Source organism: Hemicordylus capensis, chromosome 4, assembly GCF_027244095.1.
Source record: "Hemicordylus capensis ecotype Gifberg chromosome 4, rHemCap1.1.pri, whole genome shotgun sequence".
Lineage (NCBI taxonomy): Eukaryota > Metazoa > Chordata > Lepidosauria > Squamata > Cordylidae > Hemicordylus > Hemicordylus capensis.
In genome coordinates this window covers 220,367-245,219 of record NC_069660.1, presented here as the reverse complement: position 1 = coordinate 245,219, position 24,853 = coordinate 220,367, and the positions used below count along the sequence as shown (strand labels likewise).

The 24,853-nt window shown below is 56.4% G+C and overlaps 1 protein-coding gene across 1 annotated transcript; it reads right to left on the bottom strand.

The window, feature by feature from the left end:
• Window positions 1-401: 401 nt before the first annotated feature.
• Window positions 402-24,530, bottom strand: LOC128323905 (protein-glutamine gamma-glutamyltransferase E-like). Its single transcript, XM_053247836.1, has 13 exons — window positions 24,467-24,530; window positions 20,802-20,969; window positions 20,332-20,586; window positions 19,357-19,475; window positions 18,826-18,954; window positions 16,621-16,798; window positions 14,158-14,293; window positions 13,086-13,189; window positions 10,708-10,953; window positions 9,887-10,180; window positions 2,087-2,244; window positions 1,289-1,422; window positions 402-609 (listed from the first exon to the last, which is right to left on the bottom strand). The coding sequence occupies exons 1-13, from the start codon at window positions 24,471-24,473 to the stop codon at window positions 462-464; spliced, it is 2,076 nt and encodes a 691-aa protein (XP_053103811.1). The 5' UTR covers window positions 24,474-24,530; the 3' UTR covers window positions 402-461.
• Window positions 24,531-24,853: the final 323 nt, after the last annotated feature.

The following is a 24,853-nucleotide window of genomic DNA, read 5'->3' as shown; positions in this document are numbered from 1 at the left end:
TCCTTTGGCCCTAAACCTGGAGAGGATGGAGGCGGCTTGTGGCCCTGGGGGGGGGTCTCCCTCTCACCCCTGCAGGGGCCCCCAGTGGAGCAGATGAGCAGACTGGTCAGGAGTGGCCAAAGGAAGGCCCTGCCCCACACCACACGGGCAGCCAGAGTAGAAAGGGCCAGAAAGGGCCAGAGGCCAAGAGAGCCAGGACCTGGGGCGGGGTGCTGCCTTTTAGGGCCAGCTGCGGGGGGGGGGGCGCTCTGGCCTCCTCCTCCTCCTCCTCGCCCTGCACGTGCCTAGGTACGGCTGGGGCTCGATAGACACCCCCCCCCCGTGAGAGGCACGGGCTGCCCCCCATCTGTATGGCCCACAGGGCTGGAGGGGGGCATCCCAAGAAGGCGACAGACCGCGGGTTAGAAGGAGGGAGCCTGTATTCGGAGGGGCCATTCAGCCCACAAGCCACCCACTCCGGGCTAGTCGGACACCTGGATGGTCTTAAAGGCTTTGATGTCTTGGAACTTGTCACAGGTGAAGTTGACGAGCAGCTGCTTGGTGCCGCTCCTGCTGGGCTGGATCGCAAACTGGACCTTGGAGCGCTCCTTGGCCTTCAGAGGCGGAGCCCTGCGGAGGAGGCGGAGCAAAGCAAGGCTGGTCAGCTGAGCCCTGGGGAGCCACTACCCCCCCCCCCGGGCTCAGCGGTGGCAGTGCCCCTCCCCCGCCAGGCCCTCCGGGGTCTGGCCGCCCCCCCCCCCCGCCTGGGTCTGGACTGGGAGCCCTTCAGGCCGGGGATACTCTCTTTTCTCCTCTGCTGCTCCCCAGGCAGCCCTCGTGGCAGCAGGAAGCCGTGACCACCGCCGAGCTGCGTGGCGGGGCCAGGCCACAGGGGAGGAGGCCTTGTTTCCAGCGTCAGTCACTGCTAGCAGGGCTGGGAAAGCCCAGGAGGGCTGCTACCAGTCAGAGCTCGTCCTGCCGAGCTAGATGGACGGGGACCCAGCACTTGCTGCTGATTCAGCGGGGGCCAGGGAGCCGCCTGGAAAGGGGCCAGCCCCTCCTACTCCTTCTTAAGGCAAATGCAATGAAGGCAGGTGGGCCCTTCCTGAGCAGCCCCCACCCGCTACCCCCCAGCAGAATGGTCTGGCCTACAGGCCGGCCAGAGGGGGAGGAGAGAGGACCAGTCCGAGATGCCAGCTTAACTGCTCCTCCCCCTCCTCCAGGGGGGGCTGCTCGTGCCGGGCATGGCGCCCCCCCTCTGTGCCTTGCCCACTGTGCCCCCCTGGCAGCCCCTCCTGCTGCTACTTACTCCAGCTTGAGCTTGGCCTCCAGCAAGTCGCTGCCTTCGGCGAACAGCCTGCAGTCCTTCACCTCCTGGCTGAGCGGATTGGTGAAGATCACGTCCACTTTCACCTGCTGGTTCACTCTTGCCGGGCCCAGCACCTGCCCAGAGCAACGGGTGTCCGGCTGAGCAGGCTGGCCTAGCCCTGAGCCGGGGGGGGGGGGCCTGCAGGGGCTCTCCCAGGAGGACCCCACGGCCACGATCCTGCCCCGCCCCGCCCAGCAGGCCCCCCTGGACAGCACAGCTCTTGCTGCTCCTCCCGCCCTCGGGCTTCCCACCGGGCACGGCTGGACTGTGGCCCTCCCCCGGGCAGTGGTGCACGCGAGGCACTCCAAAGGGCCCCCAGGCCTCAGAAGAGCAGCTGCCCAGTGCGGGGCGAGAAAGGGCCAGGCGCTCCGGTGAGATGCTGGCATGCGGCCAGGACGCCCCCTGGGTGGCACCCCGGCCATTTTGAACCCCAGCAATTAGGAAAGCTGGGGGGGGGGCTCCCTGGGCCCCACCCCCTCCGTTCCAGCAGTAGCACACAGAAGCCTCCAGAAAGCAGGGGAGGCGCAGGCTTGCTCCAGGAGAACCAGCCCCCACCCACCCCGCCAGCCCAGCTCCTTCTCATGCCACAGGTGCTCTCCCACCCACACCAACAACATGGCCGCCTGTGGCTTGAGCTGCCAATCCCCTTGCCTAGAAAGGAGCCCCCACCCCATGCACTTTGCCAGCCCCCCCCCGGGGGGGAGGGGGCAGCAGCCGCTCTGGGCAAGGGGCGCTGACCTCCACGGTGATGGAGGGGTTGTCCAGGATGACGTCCCTCTGCACCAGGGTATCGCTGCCCTCTGCTACGGCACACAAGGCGGTGGCCCGGATCATGTTGTCCGTGGTCAGGTGCTGCTGGTACTCCGCGTAGGAGATCTTGATGGGGAACGTTTTCTCTGCAGGACAATGAAGAGCAAAGGGGGGGGCTACTGGGAGTGGTGGTGACCACAGGCTTCGGGGCAGAAGCGAGTTCTGAACCAGCAATGCTGAGGGGGCCCTGGTGCTTGCCAGACTGCGAGCTTGGAAGGCAGGAAGGCAGGAAGTGGGGCAAAATCCAGCTTCAAAGCATGTCACATTTTGAAGCCGGTTAGGGTTCGCTGTCAGGTTTTACACCACTTCCTCCCACACTGAGGCTTTGAGGGGAGAGAGCGAAAGGAAGGAGGAGAGGAAGCAGCCCCCCACCCCTGGCTCTGCACACAGGGCGCTTCCCTGCGAGGGGGGGAGGGGGGCGTGACGGCTCTCCCTCCCCTCTTGGTGAATTTGCACAAGAGCTCCGGGCTCTTGCCAAGAAGAAAAAAGGAGGGAAAAGGCCGATGGCAACTGAAGGAGGTTCTGCTGGGACTGCTGTGCAGGAGCAGCACCGGAGATTTGGTTTTTTTAAAAAAACTGATTGCAGAGGCTGGTTGCTTTGCACACAGACAGCAGGGATTTTTAAAAAAAAGATTTCAAAGGCTCCAGCAATTAAGACAGAATCCACTGAGTTGAGGCATGCCCCAAACTCCTGCCTGTGGACTTCCCAGTGGCTTCTGGAGGGCCACGGTGTGAAACAGGATGCTGGATTAGAGGGGCCTCCTTGGGCCTGACCCAGCAGCAAGGCTGGTCTTCTGTCCTGATGTAAGCCTCCCCTCCACATGATACCTCACTTGAAACAGAGCAGGCCTGCAAACTGCTCTCAGAACTAAGAAAAACAGCTGCTATTTTCTCATGCACATGCACTTTAAAGGTATGTTTCAAGATAAACATCAAGATAAGATCTGAAGACAGGCTGTGGCTGTGCGAATGGTATGCAGGACGGTGTCAAACCCAGGTCGCCCAAACACACCAAGCCCATCCGCAGGGAAGGCATAAAGCCCCCAGGAGGTTTTGCAGACCGGGCTCCTTGTCTGGCCTCGAATCCACTCCTGACTGGAGTGTGCCAGTCCACATATTCACTGGATTTAGCCCAACCTCCCTGCAGGCTCTCAGGGACCAGGACAGACAGGGCTTTGTTCTTCTCCAAAGGGGGGCTGAGAATTCTGGCTTAGCTGGAGTTATGTCCAGGGTAAAAAAATCCTCTATTTCCATTAGCTTTTGGGGAAAAAACTCTGGGGCTTCTGCTTTCTCCGCAGGTGTCGATGGAGGTGCTGATGGCTATGCGAATAGTCCATCTACCCTCCCCTGTCCCCAATTAATCTGTTGGGGAGCAGATTCGCTCTTCAAATACCCAGAGGCATAGAGCCATGTGTGAAAAACCTCCAGATGAGAGGATGAAAGCTGAGACTATCATCCCAAGAAAGGAGGAGTTGAATAGAGAAAGCCCTTCCTGGTCAAGGGGGCTGCTTGTGCTGCTGCTGCCATCATGAGCGGCATCTCCTACGGAAAGCGCTTCTGGAGATGTTCATGGCTTGAGATGTTCATGGCAGAAGGGGAGGGACTTCCCAAGCACCGTAAAGGGAGAAGTAACTTGTCTATGGAGAGGGGAGCAGGGGCGTATCTAGGGTAGGGCAGGCAGGGCACGTGCCCTGGATGCCACTTGAAGAGGGGCGCCATTTTGTAAAGTTAAAGAATTTTTAAAAATGGCCACCAAAAACAAAATGGCCACTGCACATGCTCAAATGGCCTCTGTGAGGCCCTAGATGCCAGCGAGGGGGAAAACCTTTGCAGATCCCCCATGGCCTTTAGGAAGCCCCCAAAAGGGGCTACAGGTATTTTTTTTTTAATGTAATAATATAATATAAGTCACTGTACACATTTTCAGACTGGCACTATGCAGTGGCGTAGCAAGGTTGGAGTGGGCCCAGAGACAAGATCTGAAAATGCCCTAACCCTAACCCTAACCCACTGAAGCTCAGCTCATGAAGTAAAGAAATATTAAATGAGACTGAATAGTGGTAATAAAAAAGCATAGTAAAATTTTATATACATATACATATACATATACATATATATATATATATATATATATATATATATATATATATATATATATCCTATGTGCCATAATAGAACATCATCCTAAATTATTTTTTTAAAGGTTTTGTAAATTGTGGACGATGCAAGTCATTTAATGTTACTAGAGAAAGACATGCTGTTCGGGTAGCTCCAGGTCTTAACACTCACATCAATTATGGAGGATGAATACAACTGAAGGAAACCCAGGTGGGTGCGCAGCTGGGGGAGTCAGTCATATGACTTGCCTCGGGTTGGGGACCCAAGGCAGTGGGCCCCCAGACAACTGTCTCCCCTTGCCCTGTTATAGTTATGCCCCTGACACTATGTACAGAGAATCAGGGTTTGTGAATACTGAGCTGAAGCTAATGAGCTAGGATTGTATTCATTTGCTCTTACTTTGCTTCTTGTGATAAGTGAGTTAAATGTGATGTCTTAATAATATGGCTATTGCAAAAGTCATTTGAATTTGCAAACAAACCAGGCAAGTTGCTGGCTTGGAAAATTAGAAGTGAGAAAAAGAATAAGTACATATCCAAGATATCAACAAAAAATGGGCTTTCCTATGATGAAAGGGAAATAAAAAGGGAATTTTTAAGATATTATTCTGAATTATATAAAGGATATAAAGTAGAAGATATAAAAATTGACAAATTTCTCAAGACACAAAATATTCCAAAACTTTCTAAGGACCATATAGAAATTATGAATGCACCGATATCAATAATGGAAATAACAGAAGTAATAAATCAAAGCAAAGCTAATAAGGTGCCAGGGCCCGATGGGTTACCAGCTTCGTACTACAAATCTTTTAAAGATCAAATATTACAGCCTTTGCAATGGATTATGGATGATATTTTGCAAAGAGGAATTATGCCGGAGTCTTGGAAGTATGCCAATATTGCAGTAATTCCAAAACCGGATCAAGATTTAATGCAAGTCAAGAACTATAGGCCAATTTCACTCTTAAATAATGATTATAAACTTTTTGCTGCCATTTTGGCAAGGAGAATGAAGGTTGTATTAAGACTTTTTATTCATGAAGATCAAGCAGGCTTTTTGCCAAAACGGCAATTAAGAGATAGTGTGAGAACAGTTCTGAATGTACTGGAGTATTACGAAAAACACAGTGATAAACAGATAGCTATGATCTTTCTGGATGCAGAGAAAGCATTTGACAATGACTCCTGGCAGTTTATGTGGAGGCTACTGGATGTAATGGGAGTTGGTAATAACTTTATTAGGGCTATTAAGACAATATATTCGGAGCAATATGCTAAAATTATTATAAATGGGGAACTATAACATAATTGTAAAATACAAAAAGGAACTAGACAAGGCTGTCCACTTTCCCCATTACTTTTTATATTAGTACTGGAAGTGCTTTGCAGAAATATTAGAGAAGATGATCAAATACAAGGCCCGAAAGTTGGGAAACAGGAGTATAAACTTAGAGCCTTTGTGGATGATGTGGTGTTTTTTCTAGAAAATCCATTAGAGAAGATCGGAAGACTTTTGCAAAAAATACAACAATTTGGCCAATTGGCCGGGTTTTATACAAATAAGACTAAAACGAAGGTGTTGACAAAAAATATGGACCAGAAATCTAATGATAGATTTTTTGAAATAAGTGAACTGAAAGTGGAGAAGAAAATTAAATACTTGGGTGTCTGGTTGACAAACAAAAACTCTTTGTTGTTTTCAATAATTATATTAAAATATGGAATACAGTAAAAACCGACTTGCGAAGATGGACCAGAATGAACTTATCTTTAATGGGAAGAATTTCAGTTGTGAAGATGAATGTTTTACCTAAAATGTTGTTTCTTTTTCAGACTATTCCTATAATTAACACGTTAACTTGTTTCAAGCAATGGCAAAAGGACATAACCAAATCTGTTTGGCAAGGGAAAAGACCAAAAATTAAATTTAAAAATTTAACAGATGCTAAAGAAAGAGGTGGTCTTACGCTGCCTGATTTAAGGTTGTATTTTGATGCTGTTTGTTTGACGTGGTTTAACATTAAGAAATCCCAGAATACTTGATCTGGAAGGATTCGATAGAAGGTTTGGATGGCACTCATATCTGTGGTACCATAAAGGTAAAGTGCATAAAGATTTTCTTAATCATTATGTAAGAAGGAGTCTAATGAGAGTGTGAGTAAAATATAAAAAATGGTTGGAATCTAAAACTCCATTATGACTATCCCCGATTGAAGCTTTAGCACATTAAGAGACAAATATGCAATCGGAATGGGGTACCTATAGGGATTTGTTATGTTTCCAAGAAAAGGGCTGTAAATTAAAAAACCTAACCGAAGTACAAAATTTGGTTAATAACTGGTTTCAGTACCATCAGTTAAATGAAATCTATAAGAAGGATCTTAAAGTTGGATTTGAGGATCAAATGTCGAGAGTTGAGAAGGAGCTGTGTGAAAACGATGAAAAATTAGTTTCTAAGATGTATAAGTTGTTGCTTTTGGAGGAGAGAAGAGATGAAGTGGTTAAAACGACTATGATAAAATGGGCTCAAGATGTGGGTCATAATATAGATATGGCAGCTTGGGAAAAATTATGGAAAATGGATTTAAAGTTCACTGCCTGTTATATTTTAAAAGAAAATTATTATAAGATGATGTACAGGTGGTATTTGACACCCAAAAAATTAGCATTAATGTATAAAAATGTTCCAAACAAATGTTGGAAATGTGGACATTGTGAAGGAACTTTGTTTCATATGTGGTGGTCTTGCGGGAAGGCAAAGGCCTTTTGGGATATGATATATAATGAGTTGAAGAAAAATTTTTAAATGACATTTCCTAAGAGGCCAGAATCCTTCCTGCTGGGAATAATGCAAGGAGAGTTTTCCAGAAGAAACTTAACATTTTTAATGTATGCAACCACGGCAGCCAGAATAGTATATGCGCAGAAATGGAAGGACAATGAAATGCCCTCAAAAAAAGATTGGTTGATAAAAATTTTGGAATATGCTGAGATGGCAAAACTTTTAAAGAATCTTTTAAAGAAGATTGGAAACCATTCTTACTATATTTAAAGAACTATTTTTCTAACATGGACCTTTCAGCAGGGTTTGAAATTTAGTAGGGATGTGCAAAAAATTTTGGGCACAGATCGATCTGTGCCCGAAATGAGCAATTTTGGGTGATTCGGGGCCGAACCGAATCACCGTCGATGTCCCCCAATATTTTTCGGGGCCGAGCCAAATCACCCGAATTTCGGGGCCAAAAAATTCGGGTGATTCAGCTCATGACTGATTTTGGGGGATTTTTTGAAGTTTTAGTGACTTTGGGGCAGTTCGGGAGCATAGAATGGGATCTGGGCAAAAAGAGTGGGGTGGGGTGGTAGTGCCTAATGGGTGCAGGCTACCACCCCAATTTCAGGGCGATAGGGCAAAGGGCTGATTTTTGGGAAATTTCTGAAGTTTTTGTGTCTTTGGGGCAGATTGGGGCAGAAAGTGGGGCCTGGGACAGAATAGTGGGGTGGGATGGTAGTGCCTAATGGGTGGAGGCTACCACCCCAATTTAAGGGGGATTGGACAAAGGGCTGATTTTTTTGAAATTTTTGAAGTTTTTGTGTCTTTGGGGCAGTTTGGGGGCAGAAAGTGTATCTGCCCCAAAAGGGTGGGGTGGGGTGGTAGTGCCTAATGGGTGGAGGCTACCACCCCAATTTCAGGGGGATTGGGCAGAGGGCTGATTTTTGGGGAATTTTTGAAGTTTTGGTGTCTTTGGGGCAGATTGGGGGCAGAAAGTGGATCTGCCCCAAAAGAGTGGGGTGGGCTGGTAGATAGTGCCTAATGGGTGGAGGCTACCACCCGTCCCCAATTTCAGAGTGATTGGGCAGAGGGCTGGATTTTGGTGAATTTCTGAGATTTTTCTTCATAAGGTGCAGTGTGCTAGATTGATATTCATAGTAAATGAGAGTGTGAAAAACTGAAAGTGGGGTCATGAGAGTTCTTTAATTGAAAAAAATCTCATCTGCTATCATTGAATGAGAATTCACACCTCAGAAAATAAGGGAAAACATCCCTTCAGAAAAACTTCTGAGGTCTATAGCAATGGTTGACTTGTAGTTAATGAATCGCGCAGATTGATGAGCGGGAAGTCTATATTTACTTAATTAGATGTAACGGGATTGTTAAGATATTGTAAAAACCAATACAAATTTTAAAAAGTGAAATTAATAATAATAATAATAATAATAATAATAATAATAATAATAATAATAATAATAATATAGAAGAAAAAGAAATAGAAAAAATCACAAAATACAAAGATCTACAAATTGAAATTGAAAGGCTGTGGCAGAAAAAGACCAAAATAATCCCAGTGGTAATTGGCGCCCTAGGTGCAGTCCCAAAAGACCTTGAAGAGCACCTCAACACCATAGGGGTCACAGAAATCACAATCAGCCAATTACAAAAAGCAGCTTTACTGGGAACCGCCTATATTCTGCGACGATATCTGTAACAACAGCAACAACATTGACAATAAAATTCTGGCATCCCAGGTCCTTGGGAAGGACTCGATGTCTGGATAAAACAAACCAGTCAATAACACCTGTCTGACTGTGTCAACAAGAAGTAATAATAATAATATGGCTATTAATGGTGAGTTTGTCTTTGAATCAGTGTGAAATCCTTAGTATTAAGGCCCACTGGGAGTTTCTTGCTCTCTTTCTCTCATTTCAACTTTCTTTCTGAAAGACTAGAATATATCCCAAGCAGTGACACAGTTTACTCTGCATATCCTTTAATTATTTTCAGAGTATCTGGGAAAAGTCAAATTCTCCATTTATTTTTAAAACTTATGTAATGGTGATGCTACAATGCATAGCAGAGAATTAGACAGGCACTTCTCTTTAGTTTCCCAAGTACACCTCCACATAGTATTTGGGTATTTCATGAGCCCCAGCATACTGAAATTTGTAGTTTTCCAGCATTTTTTGGTCTGGCTATGTCCACTGCTAAATAGTTTTTGAAATATTAACATATTAATGTGCTTGACTTGTATTTCTGAGCTGATATTATGGCAACGTTATCTGAAAGATGGGTGTCAGATGCTTGGCCAGGGGTGCAATTCCAGTGCTTGCCCTCCTGGGCGCTATTCTCCCTAGATACGCCTCTGGAGGGGAGGGGGACTGTTGGCCAGCCGCCAGAGGAAGCGGGGTGGGGTGGGTGCTTTTCATTGTGGGATGCAGAGACCCTGAAGGGCAGGCAGGGCAGAGACGCCTCCTCCCTCCCCGCTACCAGTTCTGTCAAGCAGTGTTTAGCTGAACCTGCCCCCCCCCCGACTCCCGCATCCCCACCGCTGGATGGAGGCTGGGGTCTTGTGCTCTCGCTGCTGCTGCTTTAGCTGCATGATCAGAAGCCCAGAGCTCTCCTCGCCCCCCACCCAAGACAGGCTGGGATCCTGGCAGGCAGGGCAACCTCTCCCAGAAGCCCCTCCCTCCCCACGTGGCATTTCAGGCCACCAGTGACCAGGCTCCAGGGGAGAGCCATGATGATGATCTCTGGCCACATGATCCCTCCCCTCCCACCAGCGGTGGGGCGGTCATTCCCAGGAGGAGGCTCAGCCCTTGCAGGGAAGGCTACCTTCTTTGGGGCCGAGGGTCACTGGCAGGGAATTCTTCCAGATCTCATGGATGGGCTTCCCAGTGTAGACAATGGACCAGGCGGTCATGTTGGCCATGAGGCTCTGGGCCTCGGAGGCTAGGTTGGTGAGCGTCAAGAGCAAGCTGACATCCTGGCCAACCTCAGGGGGGCTCTCCACCTTGAATTTCCCAGAGACGTTGGGCTTGAGTTCTGGCAGGTTGGAGATGGCTTCAAATTCGTTCAGATTCAGCTTCTTACGGGCCTTGTTAAAGATGGTTCTCTCCTTAGCAGAGCCTGGAAGAGACAGCAGGAGGAGGACATTGGGGCCAAGGGCAGCAGCAGAGAGAGGGAGCATCCGGGCCCATCCGTGATGCAGGCCCTGGGGGCCCACCCGCCTCCCCAGTCCCTCCCCCATGGCTGTTCTTGTGCTGCAGGCCCTGCTCGGGGTCCTTCTTCACCAGAGACTGTCCTGGCTGCTATTGCTGGGCCCGTTGAGTTCGGACACAGAAGAGGCCAGCAGCTGGGGAGGGGTGGGCTGGCGGGCAGCCAGCAGCTTGTTCACGCTCTGCTTTGGGGGGGTGGGGGGCAAGGGTCAGACTGGCTATGCCTGCAGGCCGGATTCAGGGGGCAGAGGCTCTTCTGCCTGCCTAGCTCCTCCAGCCAAGCTGCCTTCGGGAAGCGCTCCGGAGCGGCTTCCCTGCCCGCCTGCTGCTCCCTGTGGGCCACCCAATGGGGCTGTCGATGTGAGAATGGGGCTACGGCTCCCGTCACCCTCCCATCTCCCCATTGCCAGCTGGCCAAAGAGACAGGGCTGGCTTTACCTTCTTCGTATTTATAGGTGGCCGTGACATCCTGGCGGGCATAACTGCCCACAGCCTTGGTGCTTGTCTGCTGGCCAATGGACTTGGTGTCCGAGTGGATCCTTTTGGACTCCCCCGTGGAGGTGTCGTACACGTACGTGACGCGGTCAGCATTGACCTCTGCAAAGACGAAGGGGGTGTCGAACTCCAGATCCACGTCTCCCTCTTTGATGGCGGTGCGGGAAGCCGGGCCACACTGGAAGATGCCTGGAGGGTGGCAAAGAGGCCAGGCAGGGGGTCAAGAAGACACGGGCAGAAGCTGTGTGTTGTCAGGGGGCTGGCGGGGTTCTGCCAGGTTCAGGCCAAGCCAAAAAGAAGGGCTATTTCACACAAGGCACATTTAACACGGGGGCTTGATGACACTCTTTGAGAGTGTCAACGAGTGTGTGTGGATCAGGCTGACCCAGTTGACATCGTCTACCTGGGCTTCCAAAAAGCTTTTGACAAAATTCCTCATCAACGACTCCTGAGAAAACTTAGCGGTCATGAGATAAGGGGACAAGTACATGTGTGGATTGCTAACTTTCTGGCCCCAAGATCTCCCTCCTGCTGCGGCACAGCAGCCCAGAGACCCCCAGGGCTTGTTGCCCACCCGGACCCCCCCAGCCCCAGCCCTGGGGTGGTGCAGCACCTGGCACTTCGCCACCCCACCCCACCCCGCTGCACTTGCCGTTTGCTGGCTCACTCGGAGGGTCCTCTCAGGACATGACCCTGACCCCCTCGGTCAACTAGGCCAAGAGAAGCCTCTCCGAGGGGCGGCTCTCTTTCTGTTCAACGGGGGGGGGGGAGCAGCTGCTGGTCCCATCCAGCCCCACCCAGCATCTTTCCAGGGCTGTTGCCAAGCGGGGGGGGGGGGGGCTTGTGTTTCTTTTCAGACTGTCAGCCATTGGGGGGGGTGGGGAGCCCTAGGATCATTCTCATCATATTTATTAATTCTTCCATGCAAACCGCTTTGAGGGGTTTTTTGTTGCTGTTGAAAAGCGGTATATATAAACAGTAATCAGGAAGTTCTTTGCCACTCTGCATAGTTCAATGAAATGGAAATGAAACTAATTTGCAGGTTTGGCCACCTCACTGCTTGCCCCCCAACTCCCGCTTTTTAATGGGCACGCTTAAGAGCACTGCGCCCACCCAGACCCTCAGGGCACCCCACTTCTCACTCCCCCTCATCGTGAAGGTGGGCCAGGCCACTGGTGCCGGTCTCTGCCTCCTCTTACAGAGCGAGGCAAGGAGCCATCCCGAGCCCGGCCTGCTGAGTTTACTCAAGAGCCTTTGCTGAGGGACGGTGTGAAAGCTTCTCCCAAGCGTGTATTTGCTTTTTTGGGTTAATGTTAAGGATTTCTATCCCGCTTTTAGCCCTGTGGCAACAAAGTGGCTGTCAACAAATAAAACAAAACCACATCAATCAATCAATCATCTAACTTGTTTTAAAACAGAATGAAAAACAGCAGCAACCAAATGCAATACAAAACCTTGTCCTGCCCCACAGGCCCCAAAGCCTCCTGGGATTTTTTTTAAAGCCTTTCCTTTCCCCCACAGAACTGCTAATGAGGAAGCCAGCAAGATTTCCTGTGAGAGGGAATTCTAGAGCCATGGTGCTACCACTGAAAAGGCCCTGTCTCTGGGGAAAGCGAGCCTCCAAGGCCAGCTTTCAGATGCTGGCAGATTCACAGGGGAAAGAGTGGTCCTTAAGGCAACCTGGCCCCAGATCATGCCGGGCTTCAGAGGCCAATGCCGACACCTGGACAGAGCCTGGAGCTGCGCAGCTGAGCTTGAACTGGGGTGCCATGTTCTCCAGCTGCCCTGCCCGCCAGCAACCTGGCAGAAGCATTCTGCATCAACGGCAGAGCACATTACAGTGCTCTAGTCCAGCCAAAGTGCAGGTAGCTGAGAAGAGGCCTTTCCTCTCCAGACTGGGCTGCAGTTGCTGGGCCCGTCGTAGCTGGGAAAAGGGGCTCCTGGTCATGGCAGCCCATCTATCTCCTAGAGATCACCCCTGCCTACATGCTTGTCGGCACTGAGTCCTGCCATAGAATTCTTTATCCTGCCAAGCTGGCAAGGCAGGACCCCGCTTTGCAGACCCGAGTTCAAATCCCCATTCAGCCTCATGAGACTTGCTGGGTGACTCTGGGCCAGTCACTTCTCTCTCAGAGAGGAGAAACTTAAGGCTGTGGTACACTGCGCTGGGCTCCTTGGAGGAAGAGCGGGACGTAAAATGTAGTCCTCCTCCTCCTCCTCGAACAAGGCTTGTCCCCCCCCCACCCCCCGCGCTTTAGCATCCCCTTGCAAACAACGCTCTTCGCCCATTTCGCTCTCCCAGCCCGCATCTCTCCTCCTACCTGTGCTCCTCTCTTGTGGAGTGGCATCCACAATCTGCCACCCATTGTATGTGGCGCCAAGGTCAGACCGGACAAACCAACTTTCATTCCACACATGGAAGTTCCTGCAACCAGAAATAAACGAAGCTGCTGAAAGGTTGCCATGTGATGCGCGCTCCGCTTCTCCCTGGCACCGCTGCGGCGGGCGCAGCCGCACACTCATGGCACAGCAGCTGGCGATGTCGCCTGAGCTGCCCGTGGAGTCGTGAGGCAGAGGCGGCCGGTGCTCTGGGCTGGGGCCAAGCAGAGCAGCCTGCAGCCCGTCCCGCGCAGTGTCCCGAGGGGGCCTCTGCAGGGTCGGGCCTTGGGTGCGTCTGGCTCAGCATGCTCTACGCAGACGGGCAGTAGCTCTCCAGCCCTGCATGCAGAGCGGGGTCTGTCCCAGCCCTAGGGAAGAGCTGGGGGGCTGAGCAGGGACTCAGGCTCTGAGCAGCATCCTCACCTCACACGGTGTCCTGCCACGGAAGCCCTGCAGGGGTGAGCAGCTGCTTGGGGGGAGGGGGCGCTCCAGGGAGACCGAGGAGCAGCAGCCGCCGCTGGCGAGGGGGGCCTTGGGGGTGGCCGAGGAAGGGGGGCAGGGAGGGCGACCCCAAGGGGGAGGGGGCAGGCACTAGTGCTCCGAGCTCGGGAGGAGTGACCAGCCCTGGAGGGTGGCCACAGTGTGGCTGTGCCCTTCTCTTGCCCGACTCCTTTGTGCAGAAATGTAGCCGCCCTCTTGGGGCTGAGACGCCCCAGAGAAGAGAGTCACAAGGACCGCCAGGCAGCCCACGGCGCAGGCCCACCCAGCCCAGCCTCCCGCTCCCCACAGCGGCCTGCCCCAGAGGCCTTTGAGAAGCCCACCGAAGGCCAGAGCGGAGGGGGCCCGGCCCCGCTGCTGTGGCTCCCCTGCCCCTGGGGCTTGGAGACAGGCTCCCCCTGAGCCTAGAGGTGGCCACCTATAGCCAGCCAGACTAGTAGCCACTGACGGAGCCGCCCTCCCTGGATTTGTCTTTGCACCCCATGGCAGAGAATCCCACAGATTAGGAGGAGTTACCAGACGCTGTCCGACCCCATGTTCAGAGGGTTGCCAGAGGCATCATAGTACGTGTCCACGGCTAGGTTTCTGTCCGCGTCATGAGCTGAGCTGAAGTTGGAAATCATGCGGGTGGGCATTCCCAGGCACCTGAGGACTACAAGGGAGACCACATGGGCACCTGGCTGGGGCTTCTCCCTGGCGTGCAACAGAAGCGGGCCTGGCCCTCAGCCAGCACTTCACCCACTGCGGGAGCCGCTGCCGGGAGCAAGCACAGCCTTGCCGGGAGGGTGGCCGGGCGGGTGGGGCACACAGAGCCTGCCACGCTTCCCCCGGCGACTCATCGGCTCTTGCTCCGTTTTCAGGTCCCCCGTCACCTTTCATGGTGGCTGAGAAAGACCTGCAAATGGGACATCCACCCAGTGGGGGAGGGTAGCGCAAAGAGGCCCGGCTCAGGATGGGGGCGCCCCTCGGCCAAGGGACGATTCGTGCTTCCCACACAAGAGACAAGTGCAATGTTCAGAGCTTGAACCGTCAGTCAGCGGATGGGCCGGCGGAGAGGCGGGTGCTTGGCTGCCACGCCCTGCCCGTTCTCTTGGAGGAGAAGCCCCTCCACTGGCCTCAGCGCCTACAGGGACAAAGCAGACCCCAAAGACATCCCGAGATTGCATACAACGGACAGGGAATATGCCTGACCCAAGTAGAACGGGATGGATTTAGGACCTAGAGCAGAAACCTAGAGGAACCACCCTGAGCCATTTTGGAAGGGCAGGTTAGAAATCAAACAAACAAACAAACAAACTACATTCATCAAATGTGTTGATTGACTAATAACTGGTTATCAGTGTGTAGCTAATAAATAGATATTAGCATCCAAATAAATAAATAGTGGTCCAAATAAAGAATGACCGGTGTTCTCACAGCTTAACAAGTTTAAAACAGAAGTCTAAAATCAAACAATCTTGCATAGTATCCAAGCCGATATTCCAGGCCAGTGTTTCTCAACCGCCGGTCTGTGAGGCATCACTAACAAAAATCAACCCCCACCCGACCCCTGGCGGGGGCGGCCCCGGGAGCTCTCCAAAGTTCATTTCCAGGCCAAGCTCACTTCCAGGAAGCGAAAGGACCGCTATGCAGCAGGGAGGGCTGCCTGCAGTGTTGCCTCTCACAGGGATTCCCAGATGGTGTTGACTACAACTCCCAGACTCCCCAGCTGTGATGGCTTTTACTTGGGGATTCGGGGAGTTGTAGTCAACACCATCTGGGAATCCCTGTGAGAGGCAACACTGCCTGCCTGCCTAGAAATGAGCTCTGGAGAGCTGGCCGGGGCTCCGTGGACCCCAGGCCCCACCCCCTGGGTGCATGAGATCACGGGGGGTGGGGGGGAGAAGGGGGGGCGGCCCCTTTACTAACTGCTGGTCTGGGAAACTGCGCGCGAAGAATGCACCTGTCCATGACTCCAAAAGAGTTGAGAAACTCTGTTCTAGGCTCCTAGGCATAAAGATCTCCGCCTCTCCAAAGTATTCCAATATTGGCAAGATGTCTGGGCTGCCCTGTGATTTCTTTGTTCTTTTAAATTTCCAGTGTGCATCCGATGCATTTCGACCTGCTAAACTCCCCAGCCTCCCCAGATCACCACCCTGGAAGAGCTCACCCTCGAGGGAGTTGGCTTCGGCCGTGGACCTGACACCTCCCTGCCTGGCCACGTCCCCCCAGCTGCAGACCCTCAGCCGTCACCTCTGAAGCCCCAGGAGCAGAGACGGCAAGGGAGTCCCAGCCAGAAGGCGCAGCCCACGCCTCTCCATCTCTGAGCCCTGCTTGGGAGGAGGACCCGAGAACCAAAGTCGGCTAGGGATCAGGGCCCCAGGAATGCTGCGGGAAGGCGGCTGGCAGCAGGGCCCCCCCCCCATGTCCTGCCTGCACCTTGCTGGCCCCCTCATGTCCTCAGCGCCTCCTGAGCACGGCTTCTGGCTCTGTGGCTGGACAGCTCCCCTGCAGCGTCAGATGCCTCCTGACAGACCTCCCCTCCCCTTGCCTGGCCGGGAACCTCAGCCCCACTGCAGAGATGGCAGGGGCAGGCGGCTCTCCTCTCCTCCCTCCAGGCCAGGAGCAGCCAGAGCGGAGGGGTGGGGGCTCCCGTGGCCACGCCATCGCCCTAGCTCCTCCTGCAAGCCCTGCCACCCCTGGGGCCCGCCTCCCTCCCTCCCTCCCTCCCTCCCTCCGATCCATCTCTTCTGGGAGTCTGCCTGCTTCAGGCAGGGGCTCTGGAAGTTGCTGGAGGAGGCTCTGCAGCTTCTCCGTTTCTCGGGCACTGGGAGCCTGCTCAGAGGGGCTTCGCGGGCCCAAAGCGCCAGGCAGCGAGAGACAGGGGTGCCCCGGGGGCCCTCTTCCTTGCCGGGCGTGAAGCTGCTGCCTGCTCGCTCCCCCAGGGCTTGAGCCACTCCCAACCCAGGGCGATGCACAGACCCCACTGACGAGACCTACCTGTGCCCAGGACTCCTGCAAAGACCCAGCACTGCCCGTACCGGACAGATTTGAATCCCGAATCCTTCCATTTGCGCAAGATGTCCACACTTCCTGTCCAGCTGCTGGGATTCTCGCCCCCTGAGTAATTCCCGCTCCAGTTTCCCTGCAAGACTCCGCTGTCGTCATTGCTGTTGACCTGGGGGAAATCCAGCAAAGGGGACCTTTGGCTGAGTCCCTTCCCAGGCCCATTGGCTGGGCAACCAAGGAGCCCCTTTTCTTCACAAGGCATGCAGAATCCAGCCCTCTGCCCCTCAAGCAAGTGCCTCTCTTCGAGGGAGAACAGCTTAGGGTTTGTTTTGTTTTTGTTTTTTTTAATTATCTAGGGATTTACTCATGCTCTAACCATGCCAGGCTTAGGCTACTGCCATGTCTGGGCCTGCCCTTGAAGGGTATCTGGACATTTCAGCAAGTGCGAAATGCCACAACCAGAGTGCTACTGGAGGCCGTGTGGGGCAGGGACTTACCTCCCCAGCCTTGAAGGAGCCGCCCTGGTGGCGGCCAGGTCCAGTCCAAGGTGTTTGTGATGAGCAGCCCAGCCCTAGAGAGCTGAAGGGCCACTTGCTCGTGCGTGTGCGTGTGTGTGGCCCTGGTGTGTGTGCTGAAGCTCGGCTGTGGTGCACACATGACCAGAAGACCCCAGCATGTGGCCGGGTCTCCCTTCCCTCTTGGCCTCCAGACCGGAGGCAGTTGGACTGGTCTTTGCCTGCAGGCCTGTGGAGGACCTCACAGGTCTGTGGATATTTTAATCCATGCCTGACTTGGAAATATTTGCTCAGGGTGTCTCTCATTTAGTGTTTTAACGTTGTTTTATATTAATATTTTGACTTGTTTTGTTGTACACTGCCTTGTGATGAATTGGTGCTTGGTGGTATCTCTGTGTGTGTGTGTGTGTGTGTGTGTGTGTGTGTGTGTCCACTCCACTCATGCCAGAGTAATAGATAGAAAACAAACTGTACATAATTTTTAAAAATCAGTTAAGAACTGAGAAACAGTACAGCAGCCTGATAACAGCACAGAGACAGGCAAACCTATTGAAACAGCTGGCAAAATAAAACTGGCTTGGCAAGGCAATGAAAGCACCACAGAAGGGGCCAGACAGACCTCAAGGGGCAGGGAGTTCCACAGTCTGGGGCTGTGATTTTACAAAAGGCCTGGTCACAATTCCAGTGGTATCGCTGGGGATGTGACAGGCCCCAAAGAGGACTGGAATTAAACTTGGGGGAAAGGCTGGGGAGCGGAGGAGTGTGGTGATGAGTTTTTTAGCCAGACTGGGAGGGGTTCTCACGCAGCACCGGTTGTGAACAGCCTCACAGCCTTTCACAAGGGGATGTGGAATAGTGCGGAGAGGGAGAGAGATTGTGTGGAGGGCAAACGTGCTTGTGAACCAGGCCACTTGCTTCCGGCTCGGCGCTCCTTTCCATGGACCGAGAGCAGGCTTTTGGACCTGGCTGCCACTTGCCCCACAGCCATGGAAGCTTCTTGGCTTCCTGCAGGGAAATCCTACAGGGGCCCGGGGGCCTGAATTCACCCCCCAGGGAGGGACACTGGGATGGCACCCTCTCGAAGGGCAGAGACCAGCATGCATTGCAGGCTCCAGCAGCTGCTCCCAGGGGACAGTTGAGTTCCTGGAGCCTCACCGCCCCTTGGGCAGCAGGATTCCGGGGCGGGGGGCTTTTGCAGACCACCATCACTTGCAAAGCATCAGAAGCTGCACTGCGGAGCAGCTGGGGCCCGGGGGACCCAGGCCTGCTTGCGCGCGTGTGCAGCTCTGCTGGTCTCCAGGCCAGCCACTTCCCCAGATTTTGTGCACTCGCCACCACAGGGCAGCCCGTGAGGTCCAGCAGAGTCCAGACCAGTTGCGGGGGGGGGGGTCTCATTTCTTCTTGAGGGGATATGAAATGAACTTGGAACACAAGCTGCTGGCCCCTGGACCAATCCATTTCACACCGCCCCCCCCCACTGACTAGCCCAGGCCCGGGGGAAGTGCTGCTGCCTGCCCCCCCCACCCCCCCACCCCCACCCCGGCAGATGCTCCTCTCCCTCGCCAGCCACAGCCCTGCTCCAGGTCTGGCAGCCCTTGAGGTCCTTCTTGCTGCTCCACAGAAAGGCCTCCCACAGATCTGGGAGTGGAAAGGGCAAAGCAGCAGCCAAGCTTTCTCTCACCATGGCGCTGAGCACCCGGGCCACGTATTTGGGGTCATTTCGGCGAGACAAGTCGGCAGCTGGGTCCCTGCGGTGGCTTAAGCTTCGGTCCAAGAGGGCCAGGCAGCTCTCCAGAACGTGGTCTTGAAACTGGGCACAGATGAAGAGATGAAAGAGGCAAAGGGCTCCTTCTGCCAGGAGCACCAAGTTCTTGGCACCAAGAGAGATGCTCAGGGCTCAGGTCAGCGTGAGAAGGCCGGGGGGGGGGGGCGAGGGAGGAGAGACCCTTTGGCTGTCGCCTCCCCTGCTGAGTCCCCGTTTCTCTCTCACCGCCCCGCCCAATTTGGTACCTGCGTGGAAATGTTGGGGAGGAGCTGAGCCATGGCAAACACAGGTGAACTGGGGAGGCTGAGGGGCCGCGTGGCTCTAGCAGCCGCCCCACTCCCGCCCGCCCGCTTTCTGGACTGGGGAGATGGCTCCAACCGCGCGCCCCCCCCCCCGCACTCTATCCCTGGCTCCACCGCCTTCTCTCCACCGCCTTCTTCAGCCTACCTGGCCATAATTCCACCCGACCTGCGAGATGCGGTTCGCACTGCCCACAAAGACGACGCCAAACTCCGAGAGGACGTACTCCTCGCGCTCCGAGTCATTCGGCATGAACACGTCGTCCTCTGGAAAGCAAGCGGGTGGTGGGTGCTGCTGTGGGGGTGACCGCTCCCCTCGCCGGGCCCACGGCCTCCCCGGACCCCAGAGGCCACCCCCGGGCCGCCCATGCCCCTCGCAGGCGCACCCGGGGCGCAGCAAGGGGAGAGGGGGCCGTCGTGTGTCCACCCCTCTGGCCCCCGGCCCGCTAGTGAGGATGAAGCAAGCCGGGAGGGGTGGGCTGGGGAAGGCTGGGGACCCTTTCGCTCCAGGTGTCGGGCTTCTTCCTCGCTTCCCCGGGGTGCGGGAGAGGAGGGAGGAGGAGCCCAGCAGCGGTGGGGCGCGGCAGCTCCCGGTCCTGGCCGGCCTCCCCAAGGCTCCGACGACACAGCCGCGTTTCTGCTCTGCCTTTTCAGACGGCGCGAGAGCGACCTCGCAGGCCTCCCCGGGCGGAGGAGGCTCAGGGCAAGCTCGGCACCTCTCTGAGAACGGCTTCCTCCCAGAAGGAGAGACCCACTGCGGCCCGCTGAAGGGACTGACAGGGGAAAGCCAGGCGACAGCGGCCCGCATTTCTCCGCGCCGCCCTGAGCTTGCACCCGCTTCGAGCAGGTGCAATGCTTGACACGGGGGTGGGGCGCACGCTCTAGGAGAGCGCAGCAGCAGCAGCAGCAGCAGCAGACCCACAGACTCCATCTCCGGGGCGGGGGGGGGGGGCGCTGCTCCGGCGGCGGCTGCTGCTGCTGGGACCACCTCGCCGCACGGCAGCCCATGCAAGAGACGAGCGTGCCGGCAGGCCTGATATGGGGGGACGGCGGGGGGGGGGTGCTCTTGGACGCCGGAGGCCTGAGTAGCGGCTGGGCTGGGCTGCTTGGGTTGGGTCCCTACCTGGCACCCAAGGGTTGAAGAGCATGACAAAAGTCTCCAGGTTTGTGCTGCTGCTGCTGCTGCTGCTGCTGCTGGCGCCTGTCTTCATGCTGAGCCGGTAGCGTCCGACGGCAGCATTTGCTGGGCTCGAAATGGAGACAGTCACGGAGCTGGCAGCGGCGGAGGTCCGGACGGCGCCCCAGGAGCTCTTGGGCGGGGTGCTGGAGGAGATGCCGAAGGCCACCCGCGTCTTTGCTTGCAGAGCAGCAGACGGCCCTGGGGAGAAGCAAGCCGAGGAGGCTCATTCGCTGCTGCGCCCGCCGAGCAAGCCAGCCGCACGGCCCGGGGCCGGGGCTTGGTGGCGGCGGCGTCGGCGGCGTCCAGTGCAGCCGCCGCGTCCGGGGGAGGGAGAGGGGTGCTGGCGAGCGGAGGCTGGGCCCCGCCCTTGCCGTCTCGGGGCAGCCAGCCAGCCAGCCAGGCGAGCTTCCTACCTCTTTCGACCGCGAAGGAGAGGTCTTTTCCAGCCGGCGGCGCTCCAGCGAAGGTCAGCGTGATGGCCCAGGGCTGTCCGCGCCGCACCACCAGCTCCTTGCCCGAGAACTGGTCGGTGTGGTGCTCGCTGGCATTCTCCTTCAGGTTCCAGTTCGTGCTTGCCGAAGCTGCAGCCAGAGAGAGCGCGAGCAGCTGGGCAGGGCGGCGGCGGCGGCACAGTCCGCGGCAGGAGGGCGAGCGGGCCGAGCGAGCGGGGCTCCTTGCCGGGGCGGGCATCCGTCCGTGCGCGAGCCGTCGGTGTGACTCCCGCCCGCCCGCCCGGGGATGCTCTGCTGCTGCTGTGGTGCCTGGCCTCCTGTCCAGCGGGGCTCCCTCCCCTCCCTCTGGACCCCGGCCGGCCCAGACATCCACCCGCTCCCCGCTGCTGGGCCCGAGTCCGCCGTGCCCCGCCGCCCACTCCTGGCCCCGGCCAGCAGAGCGGAGGAGCGCGAGGAGGCCTCACCGGTCTGAGCCCGCCCGCCCTCGCGGACGCCGTGGAGGACAGTGGTGTTCACGGGGAGGGGGGGGCAGCAGCCTTGCCGCTTCCGCGCTGGAGTCTCCACGATCAGGCCCCCCCCCTCCCTCCCTCCGGCTCTGGGTTCTTCCCGGCGGTGGGCTCCGTGTCGCGCTCGCACTTCCAGCCCCGAAGCCTGCCCCGCAGCCGCCGCCCCCCCCCCCCGCCCTCACCACACCACAGCAGGACAGTCCGGTGTCGGGGGGGGGCACTTCCGTGGCATGGGGTGTCCCACTCCCGGCCACATTAGTGGGCGAAGCGTCGCTGTCCTGCTGTCGGGAAGAGGCCACATTTTGTGTGTGAAGAAATGTGGTGGCTTCCATGTTGGGGGAGGCGGGTGGACGGAGACTGGCGGGGGGGGTCCTCGTGAGACCCCCTCCCCGTAAAGAGTGTGGCCCAGATGCGGCGAGTCTAGACTCAAGGTCCCGCCCGGCAATGCCGCCTGTGAGGCCTGCGCCCCCCCGGCAGCGTGGCAGCCTTGTTGCCCCCCCTCCTGGCGGCAGGGAGGGGAGGCTGAGGCTGACCTGGCCGCAAAAGGCCCTCGCCAGGCCCGCTTGCCCGGCCTTCGCTGGGGGTTCTGGTGCTTCCAGAGAAGTCGGTCGGCAGAGTGCGCTGCCCCGCCCGCCTCCCCCCCCCCCACACACACAGGCGAGGGGTTCCGGGGGGGGGCACTGAGTGTGGACACTGGCTGAGCCCACGGGCGGGAGCTGCCGCCAGCAACCTCTGGCTGTGTAAAGGGAGCGTCCCGTCTGCGCCCCACAGAAGCGCCGAGGACCGGGAGCTGCACCGGGACCCCTGACCAGGAGGAGCACCGCCAGTGCGGTCGCTCGCGAGGGGAAAGGGGGTCCTCCGGGCAGAACTGCGGCGCTCCTGGAGCGTAGCAAGGGTGGAGTGGGCCCAGGGACGAGATTTTGAAATGCCGCCCCCCCCCCGCCCCAGCTCAGCTCATGAAGAAATCGTTTAGTCTTACATCAGAAATCTTAAATGAGGCTGAGTACCCAGAATGTTGGGGGCAATATGCTCAATCATTGTAAACCGCTTAGAGAGCGCCGGCTATAGAGCGGTATATAAATGGAAGTGCTGTTGCTAATAGTGGTAACAAGAAGCATAGTCAAATTCTCTCTCTCTCTCTCTCTCTCCTATGTGCCACAATAGAACATCATCCTAAATTATTTTTTAAAAGGCTTTGTAAATTGTGGACGATGCAAGTCGTTTCATGGTACTAGAGAGAGACCTGCTGTTCTGGTAGCTCCAGGTCTTCACACTCACCTCAGTTACGGCTGGGGGAGTCAGGCATGTGACTTGCCTCTGGGGGGGAGCCAAGGCAGTGGGCCCCCAGACAACTGTCTCCCCTGGCCCTTTGATCGTGACGCCCCCTGGTTCCTAGCATTTATCGCCCCCTCCCCCCACCAAGCCTACCGCTCCCAGCAGGTCATGCCTGCAGCACCTGCTCAGAGGTGCTCCCAGCCCTGGACTTCGGGGCGGGCCTCCACAGCCCCTGGGGGTTAGTCTGTCCCCGGTGGTGTGGTCACCCAGCCGAGCATGACGGTGCTTAATTTGCAGGGGGGGGCTCCAAAGGCCTCGAGGTCCAGGCTCCCAAATGACCTAGGTGCACCTCTGCACCTGCACAGCTCGGCCTCCATTTTGACAAGGGTGAGGGAAACCCCATGATTCGAAGGGCAAGCTGGCCGTGGAAGGGAAGGACGGCCATCGGGTGAGCCCGCCTCAAGAGTGAGGGACCAAAGGTCCTCTCTGGCAGCCTTTGTGTGCTGGGCTGGATCCCTTTCCAGACCCCTTCTCTGAACCTGTTCCCCCAGTTGGCACCCAGAACTGGACTCCGTGCTCTGGAAGAGGTCTGGCTACTGCAGAATAAAGGAGAGCTTGTGGCTCGGAAACCGTGGCTGACATGCAGACTGAGTTACTCATGAGTAGTCCTGCTGAAAGCAGCAGAGCAAATGAAATATTGCCAACTCCCCCCACTACTCCTGAGTACTTCAGGGTCAGTCCATGGTCCTGCCCATGCCGTCTGGAGTTCCACCGGCCCTTCTTTCCGGCCGCCTCCTCCCTTGGCTCCTCACACATCCCCAACCACTTGGAAGCTGGTCTTGCATCTTCTGTTATGAAAATGAGGTGGGGTGGGCCAGCGGGCCCGGGGCTGTTGCCTTCGGGATGTGGCCACGCCTGACCCCCCAGAACTGCCCCCACCTTGGTCCTGGAAGCCCAGCTTGGGCTGCAAAGACAAGCAGGATTGCCCCGAAGGTGCTGAGTCCAGCCAGGTCCAGCAAGTGCTGGCTTGCCTGCCCAGGTGCTGCTGCTCCCACTGGCTCCCCCTGTAATTAAGGGCTCCACTCCCCACGGGCACGGCCCTCTCCTCCACCGCCCAAGGAAGGGCAGCCCCAGGTCACTGCCGCCAGCACGCAGGAGGCAGCTCCAGAGCAGCTGTGGCTGTGGGGCTCCTAGGAGCTTGTAACGGTGGCTCGGGAGACGGGGCTTGCTTTGCCAGCGTCAGGCCAGGCCAGGCCCAGTGGCTGCCTGGGAGAGCCACTGGTCCTGCTGGGGCAGCCTCCGCCTGTGGGGCAGTGGGCAGAGGACGCAGCAGCCCCAGTGGAGGCAAGCCGAGGAGACCCCAAGCGGCCCCTTCCCCGGCCCTCCTGCTCCTCGGCCTGCCCTCTTCCCAGCCTCCGGCTGCTTTGCTCCCCCACCCCACCCGCTGGGCCTCCATGGAGCTGGGGCATCCGGCCCCGGCTTCCAGCCTTGAGCATGGGCAGCCAGACCCTGCACGGCTGCCTTCCCCAGCTGCTGCTCCTCCTCCTCCTCCGTGTTGACACCCAACCCCAGACCACCAACCGAGCTTTTCACCTGGAAGCCGTAAGTTGGCCCAAGTGGGGCATGGCATTGCCCGGCCCTTTTTGTGCTGGCCCCAGGGAAGGCTCCGTGCATGTGTGGCGGGCTCTGTGGCTAGAGAGGGGGTGGGCCAGACCATTGCGGCCTTCCCGGGGGGGGCGGCGGGGTGAGCCCGGCCCCTTGCCTGGCCCGAGGTGGCCTGCGCCGGCCCACCCGCCACCCACCCGGCCACCCAGCACAGGCTTCCGAGGCGCCCCCGGGACTCACCAGCCATGGCCTGCTGCTCTGCGGGTCCTCCTGGGTCTTCTGGGCAGCCTGTGTGCAGTGTGGCGCAAGGATGAGGTTCTGGCCCAGGGGGTTGGGGAGCCTCTTATGTAGAGAGAGGCCCAAGGAGGCCCCTCCTTCTCTCCCAGCCAGGGACGGGCCCAAGAGGCAGGCAGGCAGCCTCGCTGGTCACACGGAGACGGAGCGGAACCCTTCCCTGACAGGCTGCTGCTGACATGCTGCCCTTTCGCAAGAAGAGGAGAGCCCGGCAGGAAGGTGCCTCGCTTTGCACAGGCAGGGCAGGGACCAACTTCCAGGCAGGCCGGCCGGCCGGCTGGAGCTGGACCGCCGCAAGCCCCCAATCACCTTTCCCCTCCTGCTTCTAGGCAG

What these genes read in the sequence shown, in the direction of transcription:
- LOC128323905 (XM_053247836.1), bottom strand. An exon ending in CCCGGGTGCTCAGCGCCATG is followed by an intron (nt 16,799 to 18,825) that starts GTGAGAGAAAGC and finishes GATTTCCCCCAG; the next exon opens with GTCAACAGCAATGACGACAG. An exon ending in CACCTATAAATACGAAGAAG is followed by an intron (nt 10,181 to 10,707) that starts GTAAAGCCAGCC and finishes TGTCTCTTCCAG; the next exon opens with GCTCTGCTAAGGAGAGAACC.